Source organism: Melanostigma gelatinosum (assembly GCF_949748355.1).
Source record: "Melanostigma gelatinosum genome assembly, chromosome: 16".
Taxonomy (NCBI): Eukaryota; Metazoa; Chordata; class Actinopteri; order Perciformes; family Zoarcidae; genus Melanostigma; species Melanostigma gelatinosum.
Window position 1 is genome coordinate 5,559,040 of NC_136649.1, and position 18,248 is coordinate 5,577,287.

At 44.5% G+C, this 18,248-nt stretch overlaps 2 protein-coding genes across 2 annotated transcripts in view; one reads left to right on the plus strand and one right to left on the minus strand.

The window, feature by feature from the left end:
• Positions 1 to 1,220: 1,220 nt before the first annotated feature.
• insm2 (insulinoma-associated 2) lies at positions 1,221 to 3,227 on the plus strand (the record flags this gene model as incomplete). The annotated part of the gene is made up of 1 exon (XM_079285965.1): positions 1,221 to 3,227. One exon carries the CDS (start codon positions 1,221 to 1,223, stop codon positions 3,225 to 3,227), a length of 2,007 nt encoding a protein of 668 aa, XP_079142091.1.
• Positions 3,228 to 7,664: 4,437 nt separating this feature from the next.
• Positions 7,665 to 18,248, minus strand: part of ralgapa1 (Ral GTPase activating protein catalytic subunit alpha 1) — a 64,442-nt gene continuing 53,858 nt past the window's right edge. The window contains exons 44-46 of the mRNA XM_079286889.1: positions 13,107 to 13,231; positions 11,330 to 11,362; positions 7,665 to 7,810 (exon numbers count right to left, since the gene is read on the minus strand). Coding sequence (XP_079143015.1) covers positions 11,334 to 11,362; positions 13,107 to 13,231 — 154 coding nt within the window. The 3' untranslated portion in view covers positions 7,665 to 7,810; positions 11,330 to 11,333. The remainder of the gene's footprint in view (positions 7,811 to 11,329; positions 11,363 to 13,106; positions 13,232 to 18,248) is intronic.

The following is an 18,248-nucleotide window of genomic DNA, read 5'->3' on the forward strand; positions in this document are numbered from 1 at the left end:
TGAATATCCCTCCGATATCTTATCAGCTAGTGCAGCTTCTAGTGGGACGGGTGTGAATAGTCCGTGTACACGCACGCGCACACGCACGCACGCACGCGCACACGCGCGCACACAGCAATATGTTATTTCACACCCCAGCAATAAGAAAGAGAAGAAAGAAGAAACCATTTTTATTGTCATATATATTTTTACACATACACGAAATGTATCTCTGCATTTGACCCATCCCTGTATATAGGGAGCAGTGGGCTGCCAGTGATCAGCGCCCGGGGAGCCGGGGATTCAGTGTATTGCTCAGGTACACTTCGACACGTGACACGTCCCAGTCGGGGACCTTCCGGTTCCCAGACGACCCTCTTAACCCAGTGAGCCACGGTCGCCCCGTATAACTGATAAAACTCAAAATTCCACTGATTACAACGACTCAGTGATTGTGATATGATATAAGTGAGTAATATTAATAATTAATTATATATTTTAACCATAATGCAAACTTCCTGATTACCTCGGACAGATGCGAACCCACTTATTTCCTTATTGTGACAACATGAGAGTTAAAAACAGCAACACTATTTATAAAAACAAAATATATATATAAAATTGCGTTTTATCTCAAGTGGGCCAGATTATGACATGAAGAAGAGTTAGGTACAGTAAAACAATGCTGGTTCCATAAAAATTAAAACGTACATTCAATATAATTTATAACCTATAGTTTTTACGATGTACCTAATGAGCCACCAACTGTTTATTTTAGGGTATTCATCTCTAATGGCTTCTTTAAAACACTTGATAAGTATCTATACACTAACATTCATGCTCAAACTGTTACTGATTCCTACTGATATTTCACAAATAAAAAAAGGCTTACGCTAATTAGCCAACTAATAAAGCCTGCTAAAGGATACTGGCCCATGGACGAAAAGAGTGTGTGTGTGTGACAGAGAGAGACTGGTGAATAAAAAAAAGAATACGCACACCACGGATAATTCTCTCTCTCTCTCTCTCTCTCTCTCTCTCTCTCTCTCTCTCTCTCTCTCTCTCTCTCTCTCTCTCTCTCTCTCTCTCTCTCTCTCTCCCTGCGCGCGCCCCCCCCCCCTCTCCTCCTCTCCCTCTCTCTAACTTCGCCACATCACAGCTCTACTTGAAAGTGGGCTCGAGACAAGAGTTGTTCTTTCCGCCTGGCGGTCTCCAGCATCATCGTCACCACAACCACCACCATGCCTCGAGGATTCTTGGTGAAGAGAAACCGGCGATGTCCGGCGTCGTACCGGTCACGGAATAACAGTAATAACAAACCCGAAGCATATTACGGTGACCAGAATAGCAGCGGTAAGTGTGAAGCGACAAAACCGGAGGCAGTGGAGGCGAATGACGTGTTGAATCTGTTCCCGTTTGGACGGCCGGATGGACTGCTGCCGGTGTCCCGTGGAGACTCCGCCGCTGTCAGGGAGGCGTGGAGCCCGCACGTGGAGTCCGCACTGGAGGCGGAGGCGGACCGGCGCGCACAATTACCGGAGACCGAGGGCCAGGTGAGCGAGGTGGACGTTCTGACTCCCGATAGTGACTTCTCCTGCTTCTTCCCACCTCCTCCTCTACCCCCACGCGACTTGACATCAACAGAGTCCTGCAGCCCCGTTAAACCGGTCGGCACGAGACTGCTGGACCACCACCACCACCGTCACCACCACTACCACGAGGAGGGATATAAGCAGCCGCTGTTACCCGGCAAGTGCCTGACATCCTCCCCGGTGCCGGGGTTACCGGAGCTGCCGTTCCTGGTGAGCTCCACGCAGACCTCGGTGTCCCCTTCCATTGAGATGCTCCTCGCGAGCGGCAGCCGCAACGCACCGTCCTACGGTCACAATGACAAATACGACCCGAGCATGGGTAATGTACACTTGTTCCCGCCACTGACACTTGTGAACCCAGAGCAGCATTACGCGGCGAGGAAGCGCTCGTTCCTCGAGCAGGATCAACGCTTGAACGGCAACAGACACAGCAAACAGCCTGCGGGCAACCCGTCAAAGAAACCCAAAGTGAACCGAAAGCTGAACTTCGAAGACGAGGTCATGACCTCGCCGGTGTTGGGTCTGCGGATCAAGAAGGAGCTTCCCGAGCAGAGGAGACAGCGGGAGAGGTCGTCCGCTCCCACCGGGAACCAGCCGCTCGGAGAGTACATCTGCCAGCTTTGTAAAGAGGAGTACTCCGACCCTTTCTCCCTCGCGCAGCACAAGTGCTCCCGCATAGTGCGCGTGGAGTACCGGTGTCCCGAGTGCGACAAAGTCTTCAGCTGTCCCGCCAACTTGGCATCCCACCGCCGCTGGCACAAGCCTCGTCCGGTAAACGGCCAAGGTGGAGAGACTCAGACAAACAAGAGCCAGCCGCTGAAAGAAGCACGAGGTCTCGTTCAGCACGAGAGGCAACCGGTAGAGATGGAGGGAAAAGAGAACGAGCTGCTGCGCATAAACGCTAACCAGCACCACGGAGCGCTGGACAGCTCCCGCGTCAGGCGCGAGCCCTCCCTGTTGCTGCTCCACGGTCGCTCACGGGACAACCCCGACGGCGCCAGCCTCGCGCCCCCTCACTATGATTCCTCGCTTCATTACCGGAATCCGGCCGAAAGCTGTCTGGACCTGCAGCAGCAGGTGAGGGCGGCAGACAGTCCACCCTCGAGCCTGCTTCTGTTAAACGGCAACCCGGACGAGCGCGCGGACCTGCCGTCGCTTCCGCATCCTCCTTTGCCGTTTGTCCAGTCGTTACCGGAGGACGACGTGTATGAGTGCCGGTACTGTGGGAAGAAATTCCGCCGACAGGCTTACCTAAAGAAACACCTGGCTGCGCACGAGACGACAGCGCGAGCGTCTCCCAACCCGCCATCTTACGGGCAGGCGCGCGAGACAGGCGGAGGACAGAGCCAGGTGTTCTTGTGTCACCTGTGCGGCGCGCGCTTCCCGTCGGCGGAAATCAGGGACAAGCACCGTCTGTGGCACGCGATGAGGGACGAGTTACTGGCGGGAACTTTGGGAGGAGGACTCAGACCAGACGTCTTCCACGCGCAGGAAGGCGAGAGCGGCAGCGGGGAGTGCGAGCAGCAGCAGATCTTCACGTGCAAGCACTGTCCGTCCACTTTCTTCAGCTCCCCGGGGCTCGCGAGACACATCAACAAATCCCATCCCACCGAGAACCGGCAGGTGATGCTGCTGCAGATGACCGTGCGACCATAAAGCGAGCGCGAGACGGGCCAAGAGAAACACTCAAACAAGCAAACAGATTATATATGAAAAAGTCATTGACCGTAATTATGAGGAACCTAATTATGAAGTACATTTAATTCAGCTATGGATCTATTGTAGATTGGGACGGAGGCCTGTTGGGTTCAGTTGTGGTCAAAAAGCAAAAACTCACTGTGTTTACGGACTACGGGTGAGTTTTGTTTAAAGCTCAGTGAGCCTCTTGACTGCTCAATTGTTTCACAAAGATACAGTTATGATCTACTGACGCCAAAACGATGCAAACATTGTTTCTGGTGTTGAGACTGATAATCCAAAAGCAAATGTAAACTAGACAATTACCTAACAGTGTCAGTAGAAGCGGAACTGTCCATGGTGCTGAAACTCAACTGCCGGTAAATAAACGACCTACGGAAACTATTACAAACAAACCGACACCATGTCCACAAACGCACCTCTGTTATCTTCCACAGGTTGCTCAGTCTTTACAGTTTGTTTGTTTTTGGAAGAAAAATAAAAAGGACATTTTAATTCGCTGGACATGTGATCTAAGATGATTTAATAAAATAACAGCAGGATTATTATGACGATTACACATTAAACTGGATGCAAATTAAAGTGACCCTTGTTCTAAATGGCTATTTCTTCTGTTGAAATCTTGAGAGCAAATCACATTATCTGTCAATATTGAATTTGTACGGGCAGTACAATCAGAAGTTAGAAATAGTTTCTATATTTCTTTTCTCATTTAGAGAATATATATATATCCTGTTTTGCCACATGGAGGCCATTTCATTTTCGGCTTCTCTTGCATCCTCTCATATTATGCTCAACCGTCTGTAAACGATTTGACATTTAATCACAGTAACTAAACTGTTATAATTAGTGAACACTTGAGAGAACAGGCTAGACTGAATTTTGACAGAAAGGGTAATTCGATTGTGACTAATTAGAGCAAGATGGGGCTATTGTACGCCGAATGTACTGAAGCAAAGATCGACACAGGCCTCTCTACATGTTTAAACTCACGGTCGACACGGTTCTGTGGCAAAGTAATCACATTACACCGAAGCTCAGGTGGAGCCGGTGTGTTACATTACGTACGGACGTAAAATTTAGTGACCTGTAATTACAGAAAGTGACCTTCCTTACCCCACCAACCGGAGACAGAACCAATGTCCTAACTCTGTTTCATGTACAGTGAACAATAAAACTAAAACAAATAAAACATAAAGAGAAAATAATCAGATAGACCATAACATGCCTTTTATAGTAAATGTGCCAGTAAGTTTCTCAGCTACAAAATATTTTCATACAGAAATGGAACATTTAATGTGTGTACTGCTAATTAAAAAAAGTCTTGTCTTTATTGATGATTCATTACTGTTGAAATATTTGCTAAATGCCTTCATGATGCTAAAATATAATTGTGGTTCGATGAAACCAGTACTATTTTGATATGTCTGAAGTTGAATGTGACATTTATTCTAAATTATTGTCAATAAATGTTAAGACAGTGCTCATTCATGTGGTTTCAAAGTTGGCACACACACACTCACACACACACACACACACACGGGTCCGGCTGTCAAGTGGTACGAATCGTTTATTGTCAAACTCCACCATCGCACATCTGCGCTCTCTTCAGTGTCCAAAAGAGACATTACAGGTCTACATAAGGTGTGACAGTAACAATCAGGAAGTGTGTGTGTTGAGATACAGCTGTTACATGATCAACACATGCGGTTAGTACTGAACCGGCGTCATGCAGTGTGTACAGTCAGTAGTTGCATACATCCGTCTCCCAACTGACAACAGCTGAACCCCGTACCCATCACGGCCCTCTCGCTCAGAGCATCCATCCACGCAGGCGCAGAAGTTACATACATGTTTGTGTGTGGTCGACATGGCAACAGACTACAGACAACCAAGATGTCAGATTTGGGTCAATAATGCGGACTAATACTTTTCTTCCTGAACAATCTTCCTGGACAGACGGTCCTCAGGCTGATGTGGATTCGTTAGAATGCTGAAAGGCTTTGGGTAACCTAGGTTTTCTATACATTTTGGTTTTGCTAATCAGGGTTTTTTTATTTAAGTGAAATCCTTTTTATCTGAATCTTTCTTCATGGTACTATGAAAGCAGCATCATGACTCAAGTATGGTATTTTAATCCAAAGCCAAAGTAATGTTGAGACCCAAAAGATATTGAGACGCGGGTGAGCTGCGGTCTCCATACAGCATGTACAGATCCTTCCCATGTGGGGCTAGTTGACCACGTGTCGCAACCAATCAATGGTGCTTCTTCAACCTCGGCAATAATAATAATAATAATAATAATAATAATAACAACCGTGACAGCAATAATTTAACGGGAACACTCAAATCTCAGCTGACTTTAAATATCCACAGACAAAATAACACAAGATTAATTTGACCTCATTTTTAAACTGGCAAATCTTTAACATTTTCAACCCCACAGAGGGATTAAAACAAGTGTGACAATCCCTTTCCTCTCTACAGGGAATCTATGGCTGAAGTAAATACAATGAAACAGTAACAGAAAATACAGTTGTGAATACACCATGAAGCAGTGAAGCATAACGCAAAACCTTTAACTCAGATCTATATTTTCAAATGCAAACATTTCATACAGTACATGCGTGTTTCCTTTAGATCAGACAGGAGGAAAAGGAACTCGTGTCAAATAAACGGATGAAGGTTCAATGGTGATAAACCCTGAAGGAACCACAGCTGAGACCATAAATGGAGAGAAACCCGGAAAAGAACGATGGAAGCCGATCTGAAACATCAACACATGAGCGTAGCGTCACGGTTTCTGGATTGTGATGACACGCGGATCCCCTCCATCCACAGCTGGAACCAGGAAAGAGTCGAAAGTTAAGCGCGGGATTAAAAAAAAAAAGAAGTTACAAGCACAAAACCGTTTATTTCTAAGTGATGGTGTTTCCTTTGCCTGCCCCCCCCCCCCCCCCCCCTCGTTGGCCATGGTTCTACAGTGTCTCTCCTTTAAACACTTTGTTTTTCCTCCTTCGGGCCTTACTTAGCAATATGTCAAACAATGTAAAACCAGGAATATGATGGCCTAAAACACAGTGGTAGCAAGGTTACGCATATCAGCAGTGAAGAAGAATACTTGAGATACAGAGAGGCTGAAGAGTAAACTGGGTAGGAAAGCATTACATCTTGTAGTGTTTTAAGCAGATAATGTGTTCTGAGTATAAACCAGTTGGACTTTGGCAGCTAATCTCACACAAGAGTATGTACACAACCTTATAGATATTCATATATCTACTATATATATACCGATATACTCATACATATATAGATATACAGAATATATATAAAAGGAACAAAAAAAAGAAAAACACAAGGAACATGAATGCAATGAACATCAGTGCTCTGTCCACATTTTACAGCATGAGCACAAAAAAGTCGACACTTAACTTTATGTAACAAGTGCTTCCTCTTCGATCAATCACTTTTCAACAACGCGCTTTTCTCTGCGTCGTGAAAGACAAACAATCCCTCCATCATTCCTTCTACACTGGTTCTCACATCTCTTCGCTCAACGGGAGTTGAAGGAGGGCGATTGTTCTTCTGGAGAACATTTTGGGCTTTAGAGTGATGCCGCATTTTATGGCTAGCAAACGAAAGAGTTTCTATTTACATTCTATGAGGACTGAATATCAAACAGACCCCTGCCCTTATCTTTGTAGGCCTAATGCTGTACTGAGAACAAAAATATACTTTTATCTCGCTTTCTCCATGCAACACTGAAGGTGCAATCGTTCAGAAATGCATTCTTTTTTTTTTTATATCAAAACTCATAGTTCTGTCTGTACACACACACGGACTGACTATCGTACAAATATACAGATTCCACACAGCGGCGTTCAACCGCTCTTTGTTCTGCGGTTTTGACCTCGATGAACGCGCTTCTCCAAAACGAACAGCGTCTAATGTGGCACACTTGAGCTTTTTTTTTGCGATTTCTAACATGGCACGGATCATGATGGACGAGTGCTGCACTCGTTTGGCTGCGTCTACGATGAAGATCAGCACTGGTTCAAACATTTTATGTTTCTTTTTTTAGAGCAAAGCCAAGGATATATTCAGCAGCTGTGAGCAATTTCTAAATAAAGTTACAGTGTTAAATACTCCACAGAATACTTTTAAATGTATTTTTTGAGAGTACAACTGTGTGACGAAGCGTCAAATTCTACCGACACCCCAGATGGTGATGTTCTTTCCTGAGAACACCCATCAGTCTTTTTCCTGTTGGAAATAAACATCTATGTGGATTTCTCCACCACAGTCTGTTTTCGCCGACTTCTGAGCACAAAATGTAGACCAAAAGTGTCTGATTGCTTGATCGGCTCGGACCGGGGCCGCGAAAATCTAGAGAGCTTAAGTCTTATTGGCCGATCCAGAGGAGCGGCGCAGCTTCATGGACATGCGGCTCTTGCTAGTCCGAGGAGACATGGGGGACGCCGAGTCGCTCCCGGCCTCCCCAAGAGCCGGACTTTCTCCCCGAAGAATCTCTAGGCAGGAGCCTGTGGGGTGGGGGGGGGGGGGGGGGGGGGGAGTTGTGGGTCGAGGGGCGAGTGAGGAGGATGGATTGATGGGGCAGGGAGGGAGGGATAAAAGAGAGGAGGGAGGAGGCAAACAAGAGAATGAAAAGGAAGAAGGGACAATAAGTAAAATGCATCCCGCCCCATGATGTTCTACTGAGCCGGACTGCACAAACTCACACAGACAGGACAGACAGACACAGACTAGAAGAACACACAACATACTGCATTCATTCTAAATCCCTAAAAGCTCACAGAAGAACAGAGACTGTATCTCTGAGACCATGTGTGACATTAAAAGCTACATAAATGAACTTCGACATTGAATGTACAACAGCTGCCTTTTGCTGAATCGTCACGATTGCTGTAGAGGCAACATGTGCTTGACAAGTGTCAGGATCTAGTTGCTCCCATCTACACTTAGAATATCAGCCGACTCGTCTCTGGAGCTCAGCTCTTTTATTGCTTGTTCGCTTTCCAGCGGATGAGCAGCTCCGTCTAGCTTTCAGTTCTAATGCTCTGTGGCAGCGGACTCAGAGGTAGATTCAGCTTTTTAATTAAACTGCACTCTACAAGATTCATAAATACTGACATTTGACCAAACAGTGTCGTTACAAATGGTTTGCATACTTATCCTGCATCACATGGATTTTTAAAGGTGATCCGACGTTACAGCTGATATTAGCAACACATTAGTCAAGAGACGCTAATCTCTGCCTACATTTTCACTTTAGCACTTTTTCTTTTTTATTGGAAATCTTTGCAGTAATTTCTATATGAGATGTTTGGAAACTAGACTAGAAACAGAAAATGTCATTATTGGGCTATCTTCTGTCTATAAACATACCATTCACAGCTAGCATGAAGGACCTTCTGCTTCAGACCCTTCCCCTTCACCCTGAGCAGGTTAAAGCTGTCTAGTGGTTTAGGGACCATCATATACATAACACTATGCTCCTCTACAGGAGGAGGAGAGTCAAGAAAAGGAAAGGATGGGAGAGGAGAGGAAAGGAAAGGAGAGGGAACAAAAGGAAAGGAGGGCCGGTAACAAAAAGAGGCGAGAAGATGGAAGCGAGGAGGATACAGGAAAGAATGAAACACCAGAGGAGAGATACAGAAGATAGAGAAAGGGAAGTAAATGAAATAGACAGGAAATAGAGAGGAAACAGGAGAAGAGATAAGGTATAAAAAGAGGAGATGACAAAGGAGCCGTGAAGGAGGGATGGTCAGAGAAAAGAAAGAAAATGGAAAAATGAATAAAAATAAAGAATAAGATATTGCCACACACACAAAAGAGAAAAACAATACATTCAATGGACAGAATGGAAAGACACAACAAACTCACTGACAACACACACAACATGTTGGACACATTCATGATGACACAGAACACATCTGAACCTCATCTGTATGCTTCATTCTGCTCATCCCCACCTCTAACTTACTTATTTCAGATGTTACAATACAAACAAGTCTACTGCAGAAGAAACACAACTGAAATGTTAGTTTAAAGTTACACATTGTGTGTGTGTGTGTGTGTGTGTGTGTACAGAGGTACATCGTGTCATAACCAGGAAGAGAGGAGCATACAACAGGTTAGAGGTAAAGTTTCACCAGGTCAGTGTGACAGCGCAGGTTAACAGAACAGGAGAATGACTGAGTGAGTGAGTGAGAAGGCCAAAGAGCAGAAAGCTCACATCGTTATAACAAGGACGTCTCACTTTCATCATGCCACTGAGTGTAGCTTGGTATGAAGCTGATCTAGTGCTTAAAGGGACAGTTCACCCCAAAATCAGAAGATACATATTGTTCCTCTTGCATGTAGTGCTATTTATCAATCTAGCTTGTTTTGATGCGAGTGTTGGAGGTATCGGACAGTAAAGATGTCTGCCTTCTCTCCAATATAATGGAACTATAAGGCTCTCAGCCTGTTGTGCTCAAAGCGACGATTGAGAAACCTGGAAATCATGATCTGAAACTCAAGATAATCCACAGTCCTTGTTGTGAGCAGTTTCATGTCGGAACTATTTTCTATCTACCACACTACACCCGCCAACCACATCACCGCGCAGAAGGAAGAGTTCATCCACTGATGAACGAGAGGCTGATGACAGCGTGAGATAGAAACATTGATGGCTGAGCTGTAAGGTGAGCTAGCTCAGTGGTGCTAGGTGAGCTAGCTCAGAGGTGCTAGGTGAGCTAGCTCAGTGGTGCTAGGTGAGCTAGCTCAGTGGTGCTAGGTGTGCTAGCTCAGTGGTGCTAGGTGTGCTAGCTCAGTGGTGCTAGGTGAGCTAGCTCAGTGGTGCTAGGTGAGCTAGCTCAGTGGTGCTAGGTGAGCTAGCTCAGTGGTGCTAGGTGAGCTAGCTCAGTGGTGCTAGGTGAGCTAGCTCAGTGGTGCTAGGTGAGCTAGCTCAGGGGTGCTAGGTGAGCTAGCTCAGGGGTGCTAGGTGAGCTAGCTCAGGGGTGCTAGGTGAGCTAGCTCAGTGGTGCTAGGTGAGCTAGCTCAGGGGTGCTAGGTGAGCTAGCTCAGGGGTGCTAGGTGAGCTAGCTCAGGGGTGCTAGGTGAGCTAGCAGTGTTGAGTATAGATGAACTCTTCCTTCTGCACGGTGATGTGGTTGGCGGGTGTAGTTTGTTAGAAAGAAAATAGTTCCCACATGAAACTGCTCATAACAAGGTCTGTGGATTATTTTACGTAACCGGGTCAGGATTTCCAGAGAGACGTTGCTGTTGAGTTTTTAAAATGTATTTTTTGGAGCTTTGAGCACAACAGGCTGAGAGCCTTATAGTTCCATTATATTGAAGAGAAGGCAGACATCTTTACGACCGATACCTCAAACACTCACATCAAAACACAAAAGATTGATAAATAGCACTACATGCAAGAGGAAAATATTTTTTTTAAATATATTTTCTGTCCCTTTAAAGAATAAAAGTCAAAAACAATGTTCAATAAGAAATTTCAATAAATGCAATCCAGCTGAATGTCATCAGCACAGGGAGCTGTTTCTTGTGTAAGATCAAAGGAATCCACACTACCTGCCCAGCAGCCAACACAAGGCGGATAAAGTTCGTGACTAAGGAGACTCAGGAGGTGGTGGAGACCACCAGAGCTTAAATGGAGAGTGGATATTTGACTGATATTCATCAGGTGGACACAAACATGACACCAGATGAATGCTCATGTTGCTCTGCTAGATGTGCAGATACAAACAACACGTTCATGGCGTGCCCTGCTGCTACACTCGTAACTAACCACAATGAGTCATACCGAACTACACCCACAGATGAGCTGAAGATGACACTTCCTTTTAAACAGTACACAACTGTAAACACATGCAGACCTGCTTGAACTGTGGAAAACACAGAGGAGAAAACAGACGGGAAGAAAGTCGAGATGAAACAATATGGCGGAGGAATCTGAGGAGAGCATAGGTTAGGCTGAAATGTCAGTAGGAGGAGCCAATCAGAACGAGGCGGGTCAATCATGTGACCAGGCTTACCTTTTTAGCTATAGGCAAGTGAGACAATACGATCTGAAGGAGGGGGGAAACAAAAAGAAAAAAAGAAAAAAGGGAAGAAATAAATAAACAAAAAGAATATGAACAAAAAAAAGGAAAAAGGGAAAAGCAATTTAAACAAAAGAAAATAATTATAAATAAGAAGGTGAAATACAAATAAAAAAACAGAAAGAGAGAATAATGTTTGATCATTTTGCTGTTAAGGGAGGGGAACCTGTAAGTTATTATCGGGAGACAGACAGAGAGAGAGACAGCGAGGTAGAGATATGGGGAGGGGGGCTGTCGTAATTTGAGCAAAGTATATTTCAGAGCACAGGATTATTAAACTGTCCAGATAGTCACAATCCGAATTCTTCATTTGGACATGATGATACGCATATTAAGATTAGGAATCAGGCAAATTGAGACGAGCAAGTAGTGAAATGAGTGGCCACGAGAGGCCCAGATATCTTATTATCCGACTAACGTTTTGATCCTGTGCTCTGAAATGATGTTTGGGGCTGAAGAACACACTGACAACCCAATAAAAGAGCAATTTCAGTACCATACAATACTCTAAATGAATATTTGGGGAACATAATAGCGTTCCAGGTTGTGTTTAATGTTATTCAGCCTCAAAGCAGGTTGATTATTGTTGTACAATTATTAATATTTCTGCCATAATAGCTGGTGAGATGAAGAGCAGTTGGACAAAAAACCCAACAGTGATTAATTATACACATTAAGATCAACATTCACAGCCATACCTCTGCTTGACCAGTAAAGAAACAAAGTCAAACACGGTGTCACTGTATTCCTTACATTATTACACTGATATGTATGTAGGCTTACGTCACACAGTGTTACTCCTTTATGCTTCATATACCTCAAGAGAAAGTGTGCGGCTCAGCTGCACGATTCGATTATTGTAAATAACTGCCACGCTGAACAATCTGATTATGTGCGAGTCAAAGGACAGCACACTGTTTTAAATGACACTCAGCCGGACACACTACGGGCAAAAATGATCAGTAGCCGTCTAATAAACTTAACGGGATACATATGAGGTGTCATGCAGCAGAGTGTAACTCCCATGTGCATGCCTGGCATCTCTACTGGCTGATCAGATGTCAGCTAATTCCTCAGAGACGCTCTGGAGACAGAAGAAGGCTCTGAGCACGGCGTTTGACAGAAAACAGAACTCATTCGATACTCTGAGTCTGTGAATCAAGCTGTGAGCTGCCAGTATGTGTGTGTGTGTGTGTGTGTCGTTCAAAAGGCAGAGCGCGAGAGATGCTGTTGGTAGGTTAGAATCCAGCTTTAGTACTTTCGAAAAAAAGCTGTATATTTCACTTAACAAGCCTTTGTTCTTAGGATTAAATCCTGAGTATTATATTTATTATAAGAACCTATAGGTCAGGGCGCACACACACACACACACACACACACACACACACACACACACACACACACACACACACACACACACACACACACACACACACACTAAGTATTCAGTCTAAATAGTTATAATAAGTTTGTCTACTATGCATGTTTTAATTTCACTTGCCTTCAGCTCTAAATTCTCCCACGGATTTGTGGCGAGGGACAAGAAATAGCAAGAAGCGTCGTGTCTAGATTTGGCCACTTTGGCTGGTTGTCCAGCAGTTTTTCGGGTGTCATTAGTTCCGTCAAAGCCTGCCTCCGAGGTTTGGATATATATGTTCTGTAATATCTGTCTGGTTGTTGGATGCTTCCCGTGCAGAAGGTTGTGTCTCACCTGTGTCAGAGGGCAGGTGTGTGCAGGGAGCGGGACTGTAGACTCGAGCTGCGTAATCTTCGAACGTGGTCGGCTCCTGGTGGTGCTCCACGATGGTTTCCAGGTATCGGGCTCGCTCCTCATAGCTGAGGTCAAAGGTCAAGCTCAAACAACAACAACAAAGACAGACGCCAACAGAACCCACAAGGAGCAAAAAAGATGAAGATAGAATCTGATGGGAGATGGTGATAAAATGTTCTGTAGATCTGGGGGAGCTTAGTCAAGTCTGACAAAACAAGCCTGATGATGTCATAATGATGTCATCAGGGTCATATCTCAGTTTAGGCTCGGAGGCTACAAGCGGATAACAAGAAGGCTGCGATACAAACTGGATGCGTGGGGTTTAAAAGGTGTGGGTGTTTACCAGGCACAAAGGTTTATAGAAAGACCATCCAGTTGCATTGTGGGAAATGTAGGCTCCAGTGTTTTAGGAGCATGACCCATACTCGGTACTGAAAGTCAGGATATTTTAGACTCTGCCGCACATTCTCTTTTAAAATCTGTATCTCAAAGAGCCGAACTCTATGGAGACTAAATAACTGCAGTGCCCCTTTAATATCTGACACATTATGTACTGTTTTAATGAAGTCTATTTATCTTTCATTAATCTGCACATTTGAACATGAATTCAAAATCCATTAACCAAATAGCAGAAAACAACAGCAACAGAATAGAAAATAAAATACTGTAAAATAAAGTGAATATATAATAGAATAAAACATAATGAAATGAGAAAGCAGCATTTTTCAGATTAAAGCACCGTTTACTCCATAGACCTACAGCAGTCTCCACATGGATCTACAGAGAACGCTGCGGTCAGAAGAAGAAGAAGAAGAAGAAGAAGAAGCAAATCAAAGGCCTTTTATCACCTGCGATTACAGCCTTCAGCATTGAATTCAAAGAGAGAGGCGCAGAGCTGAGTAAATGGAAACCAGGACTTCAACTGTCCATCTATTAGAGATAACCTCATTGATAGAATGACATTTACCCTACTCATACATCCAACCATAATGACAGCCGCATACAGCCGGTACAGTCTCTTTGACACACAAACACACAACTCAGTCCCATCAGCTCCAAATGGTATTACCATTTGCTCAGTGAGCTCCAATAACCGAGGATTATCAATGAGAGCAGAGTGTGTGTGTGTGTGTTTGATAAGAGTGGTTGTGAACAGGCACGATGTGTGTGTATGTCAGCGCACGTGTCCCCGTCTAAGTGTGTGATGGGATTAGGCCAATGAATCTTCAGAATGAAATCTGTGTGTTTGTACCTCAGTGTGTGTGTGTGTGTGTGTGTGTGCATTGTGAATGGGTGGGCCATCTGTAATAGCTCCCATGGGTTTTCTATTGGGTTAGAGAGCTGGTCTATGGGCCTCAGAAGGAGAAAGATTCAGGTCTAATGGTAACTGATCCAGTTAGAGACAATGATAATAACAACAATATGGCTCCTTTTAAAGTGGAGGGACAGACTGCGCTGGCAGAATTAAAAAGAAACGAGGAGGGTGGAGATGGAGGGAATGAGTGGAAAAAGCTGGCAAAGCAGAGAGAAAGAAAACTCAAATAAACTGTGGACAGATGACGCTGTTTGCTTAACATTTTACTGAATATAACCACCCTGTGTGTTCACAGGGATTTTAAGATCTAAAAATAGCAGCTATAGTTTCAAAAATACTTTTCGAATACTCACTTGAATCCTACTGAGAAAAGGAGTGAACGTGAACTAGCTGGAGAGGGAACAAAGGAGCAAGGATGGAGGCTGGAGGTGCAAAGGAAGCGAGGTGGTGCGGGAGGAAGAGAACATGTAAAATGACAGGGAGGAAGTAGCAAGGGTGCAGAGGAAGAAGGGTGAGAATCCCGCAGCAAATCACAGTGGAGGTGAAAGGGGAGGACGGCGGGTGAGATGGGGGAGGGAGGATGTTTAAGTAAGAGCATGATGTGGTGTGTGTGCATGTGTGTGTGTGTGTGTGTGTGTGTGTGAGAGAGAGTGTCTTTCCTGGAGCGGCCAGAAGAGCAGCAGTCACACATGGAGCGTCAAGCCAGTGTCTCCAACACCGAGTCTCTATGTGATCTCGCCGTTTGCCTTTTCCTGCTTCCCTCCCCTGCATCGCACTTCCCCCTTAGGTGGATGAGTGTGTGTGAGTGTGTGAGTGAGAAAGTTGTGTGACTGTAACGCAATGAGGACCAACCGCTGTTATATATTCTTGCAAACAACACATAATCACCTTTATATCATGCTTAAATAGTGTGTGGTTGTATGAGGCGGCAGCTTAGGAAATACAAGAAAGTATCTGCCAACGCTGCCTGATGAAAGGCCACTGTTTCGTCATTTATGAAAAGGTCAAAAGGTTTAAAAGGACACCTGCGGGAGAGAAAGAAGTCTACAGAGGCAGGGGGAATGAGGAGAACAGGGAGAGATAAATACACAGGCATGGCACCACCGCTGAGATAAATGACGGGAACATCACTTTACTTTTCTTCCCTACTTCTCCGTCTGCCTCCGTCAGATCTCTCTCCCTCTTTCTTCCTCTCAGTGGGGGGTTTCTGCCTGTGGCTTCGTGTCACTGTCATAAATGCCAGCTCCAAACTGGGAGGGGCCAACATCAGGAGAGGGATGGATGCACTGTCGCTGCAAAACATTTGACATGAGCAGTTCATAAAACTAAAGTTCTAAAACTATATAGGCGTTTAGGGCCGTCCTCAACACCCATTTTTGCCAGAATATGTAAAAATATTTCTTAATATATGAAGGCATTTTTACTTGGCAATTTAAAAAAGAAGAAGATTGAGATTGGAAGCATTTCAATTGCTTCTCAACATCGCGACGGCTGAGCCAGCGGCTTGCAGCCAACGGTGCTAACTAGGACAAAAGTGCTGTCAGAGCTAACAGTGTTTACCTGAGGGGGAGCCGGAGGGTGGGTGCTACACTTCTGTGACAGCGTGATCAGCTTTAACCGACGTATGAGCGCAGTGGATAATAATGCTCTGAATCCCATATACTGCACCTTCAAGCAGCTTTCTTTTAATGTGGCTCTTGTTTTTACTGTTTTATGGTTACTAAATATTTCATCTATTTGAGACTTGAAAGTTGCTTTGTGGAACATTTCGTGGTGCATCTTCACCATCGAATGAAATTATTACCATCAAAAAGTAGAAACCAATCAGGGATCAAAGAAAAATGGACTTTTGTTCACACACCATCCATCCATCCCTCCATCCAAATGGCATTCGTCGTGATGAAATCTGTAATTGAATTTCAGATGGCTCCTCTTATAAATTCATCAGCGGAAAAATATCTCTCTTTTGGAGGGAGAGAAAGGGAAAGAAAGAGGAAAAATGATGAGGGGAGGAAGAGGGGGGAAAAAGGCCGGTGAGGGAGACAAGGGAGAAAGCAGCGCAGAGAATGGCGGACAGGGGAGAGATAGAGGAGAGGGGGTCGGATAAAAAGCCTCTTTTGTATCCAATCAGAAACTCATTTTCTTGTGCGTGGCTGAAAAGAGAGGAGAGAGTGAAGTGATCAGGCCATCTTTAGCTCTAACTCTCTCTCTCTCTCTCTGCGCGGCTCATTGTGCCGCTGTTCGACTCCTGCGATCACTTGAGACTGGAGGCGGCGAGGGGAGGAGAAAGGGAGCTTGTTAGCGCATTAGGAGCCCGGGGCCCACCGATGGGTTGTGCACGTGCGTGTCGGTGGCAAGTTTGCATGGAGGATTGTGTGTGTACGTTGTATATCGTGTGAAGATACTCGATATTTCCTTGTAAATGTGAAGGGCTGACTGAGACTGTCAACACGCTCATTTGCATGATCAAAATGGGTTGATTTGTATTCTTCCTTTCTAATTGCTATTAACATAATGAAACAGTCAATATGTGTCAATGTGTTGTTTTAAGTTTACAGCTTAAATGATTTCAAAATAAAAGTGAAAATTTAAAAATGTGGTAAGGATCCAAACCTTTTACCGTGTCAGTCTTGTGTAAAGGACTCATGCAGCTCAGCTGGAGGCTTTATACAGAAGGACGAAACATTTTGGATCAATGGTCCCGGACATGACAGTGACTGAATCATCTGGGGAACAAAGGGTCATTTTAATAAAAAAAAATGTACATTTCCATTTTTCTTTAAAGAAATGGGCATCCGGTTAAGCTCTGCTAAAAGTACTTTGGGCATGTAAATATAAAACAGTGGAATCCCAGAAGAGAATATGCAGCCCACATATGCAAGTCATTGTCACTTGCATGCACGGACTTTGTGCTCATTGTCTAAAAACGGCCTCATCGACAGCAGCTACCATGCTGTGAGAGAACCAGACCGATGGCCTTTGAGTGAGAGTGCTCTCTGCTGTTCAAGTGGAGCAGAGCAGATCATGTTGGACATTTCAATATCACCAGCTCAGCTTAGAACTCACCGACTATACTGCTGATGAAGATTACAGAAACCTTTCTGTGGGAATTAGCTACTGCTGCCCTGGTAAACAGATACAACTTCATTCAATTTAAATAACTTAAAGAACAAGACATTATTCTTGATTTTTCTCACAAACAAATAGTTTTCTTAATGTCAGACTTGTTTAAAGACTATCCCACACAAAGAGGAAAACCAACAATGGGTTGAAACACGTCACAAATCTTCACTTTCCTTTTTTTAAAAGACAAAGTGAACCCATAAATCAGCTGGGAATTGTTTTTAACTAACGTGACTCAAAAAGGAATAAATACAGCATTTGCGAGGGACTATTTTCAGCTGCGAATGAATACACATTTGATGTTTGAAAGCTATATCTACGGCAGCAGGATTGTGCATATTAGACTCAAAATAAACAACAGTCCCAGTGTAATGATGGGGCTCACGGATATGTTTTGCTAGTTTTTCCACTGCCAATGGAGCTATATGGCACAGAGGAATGCAGTAAATCAGGCTTTGTATACACAGGCAGTGCTCGGTAGTGTTGATGAAGCCTTATTATTCTTCACCCGTTACTGTCGCAGTAGAAACCCGACGACGACGCATTTAAAAGATACACAAGGCAACGTGGCTCTGAATGATCCACAAGTCCAGCCGGTCTGCTTCATTTTGTAAAACATTAAAGCGACAGCAGGGTTAAAAGGA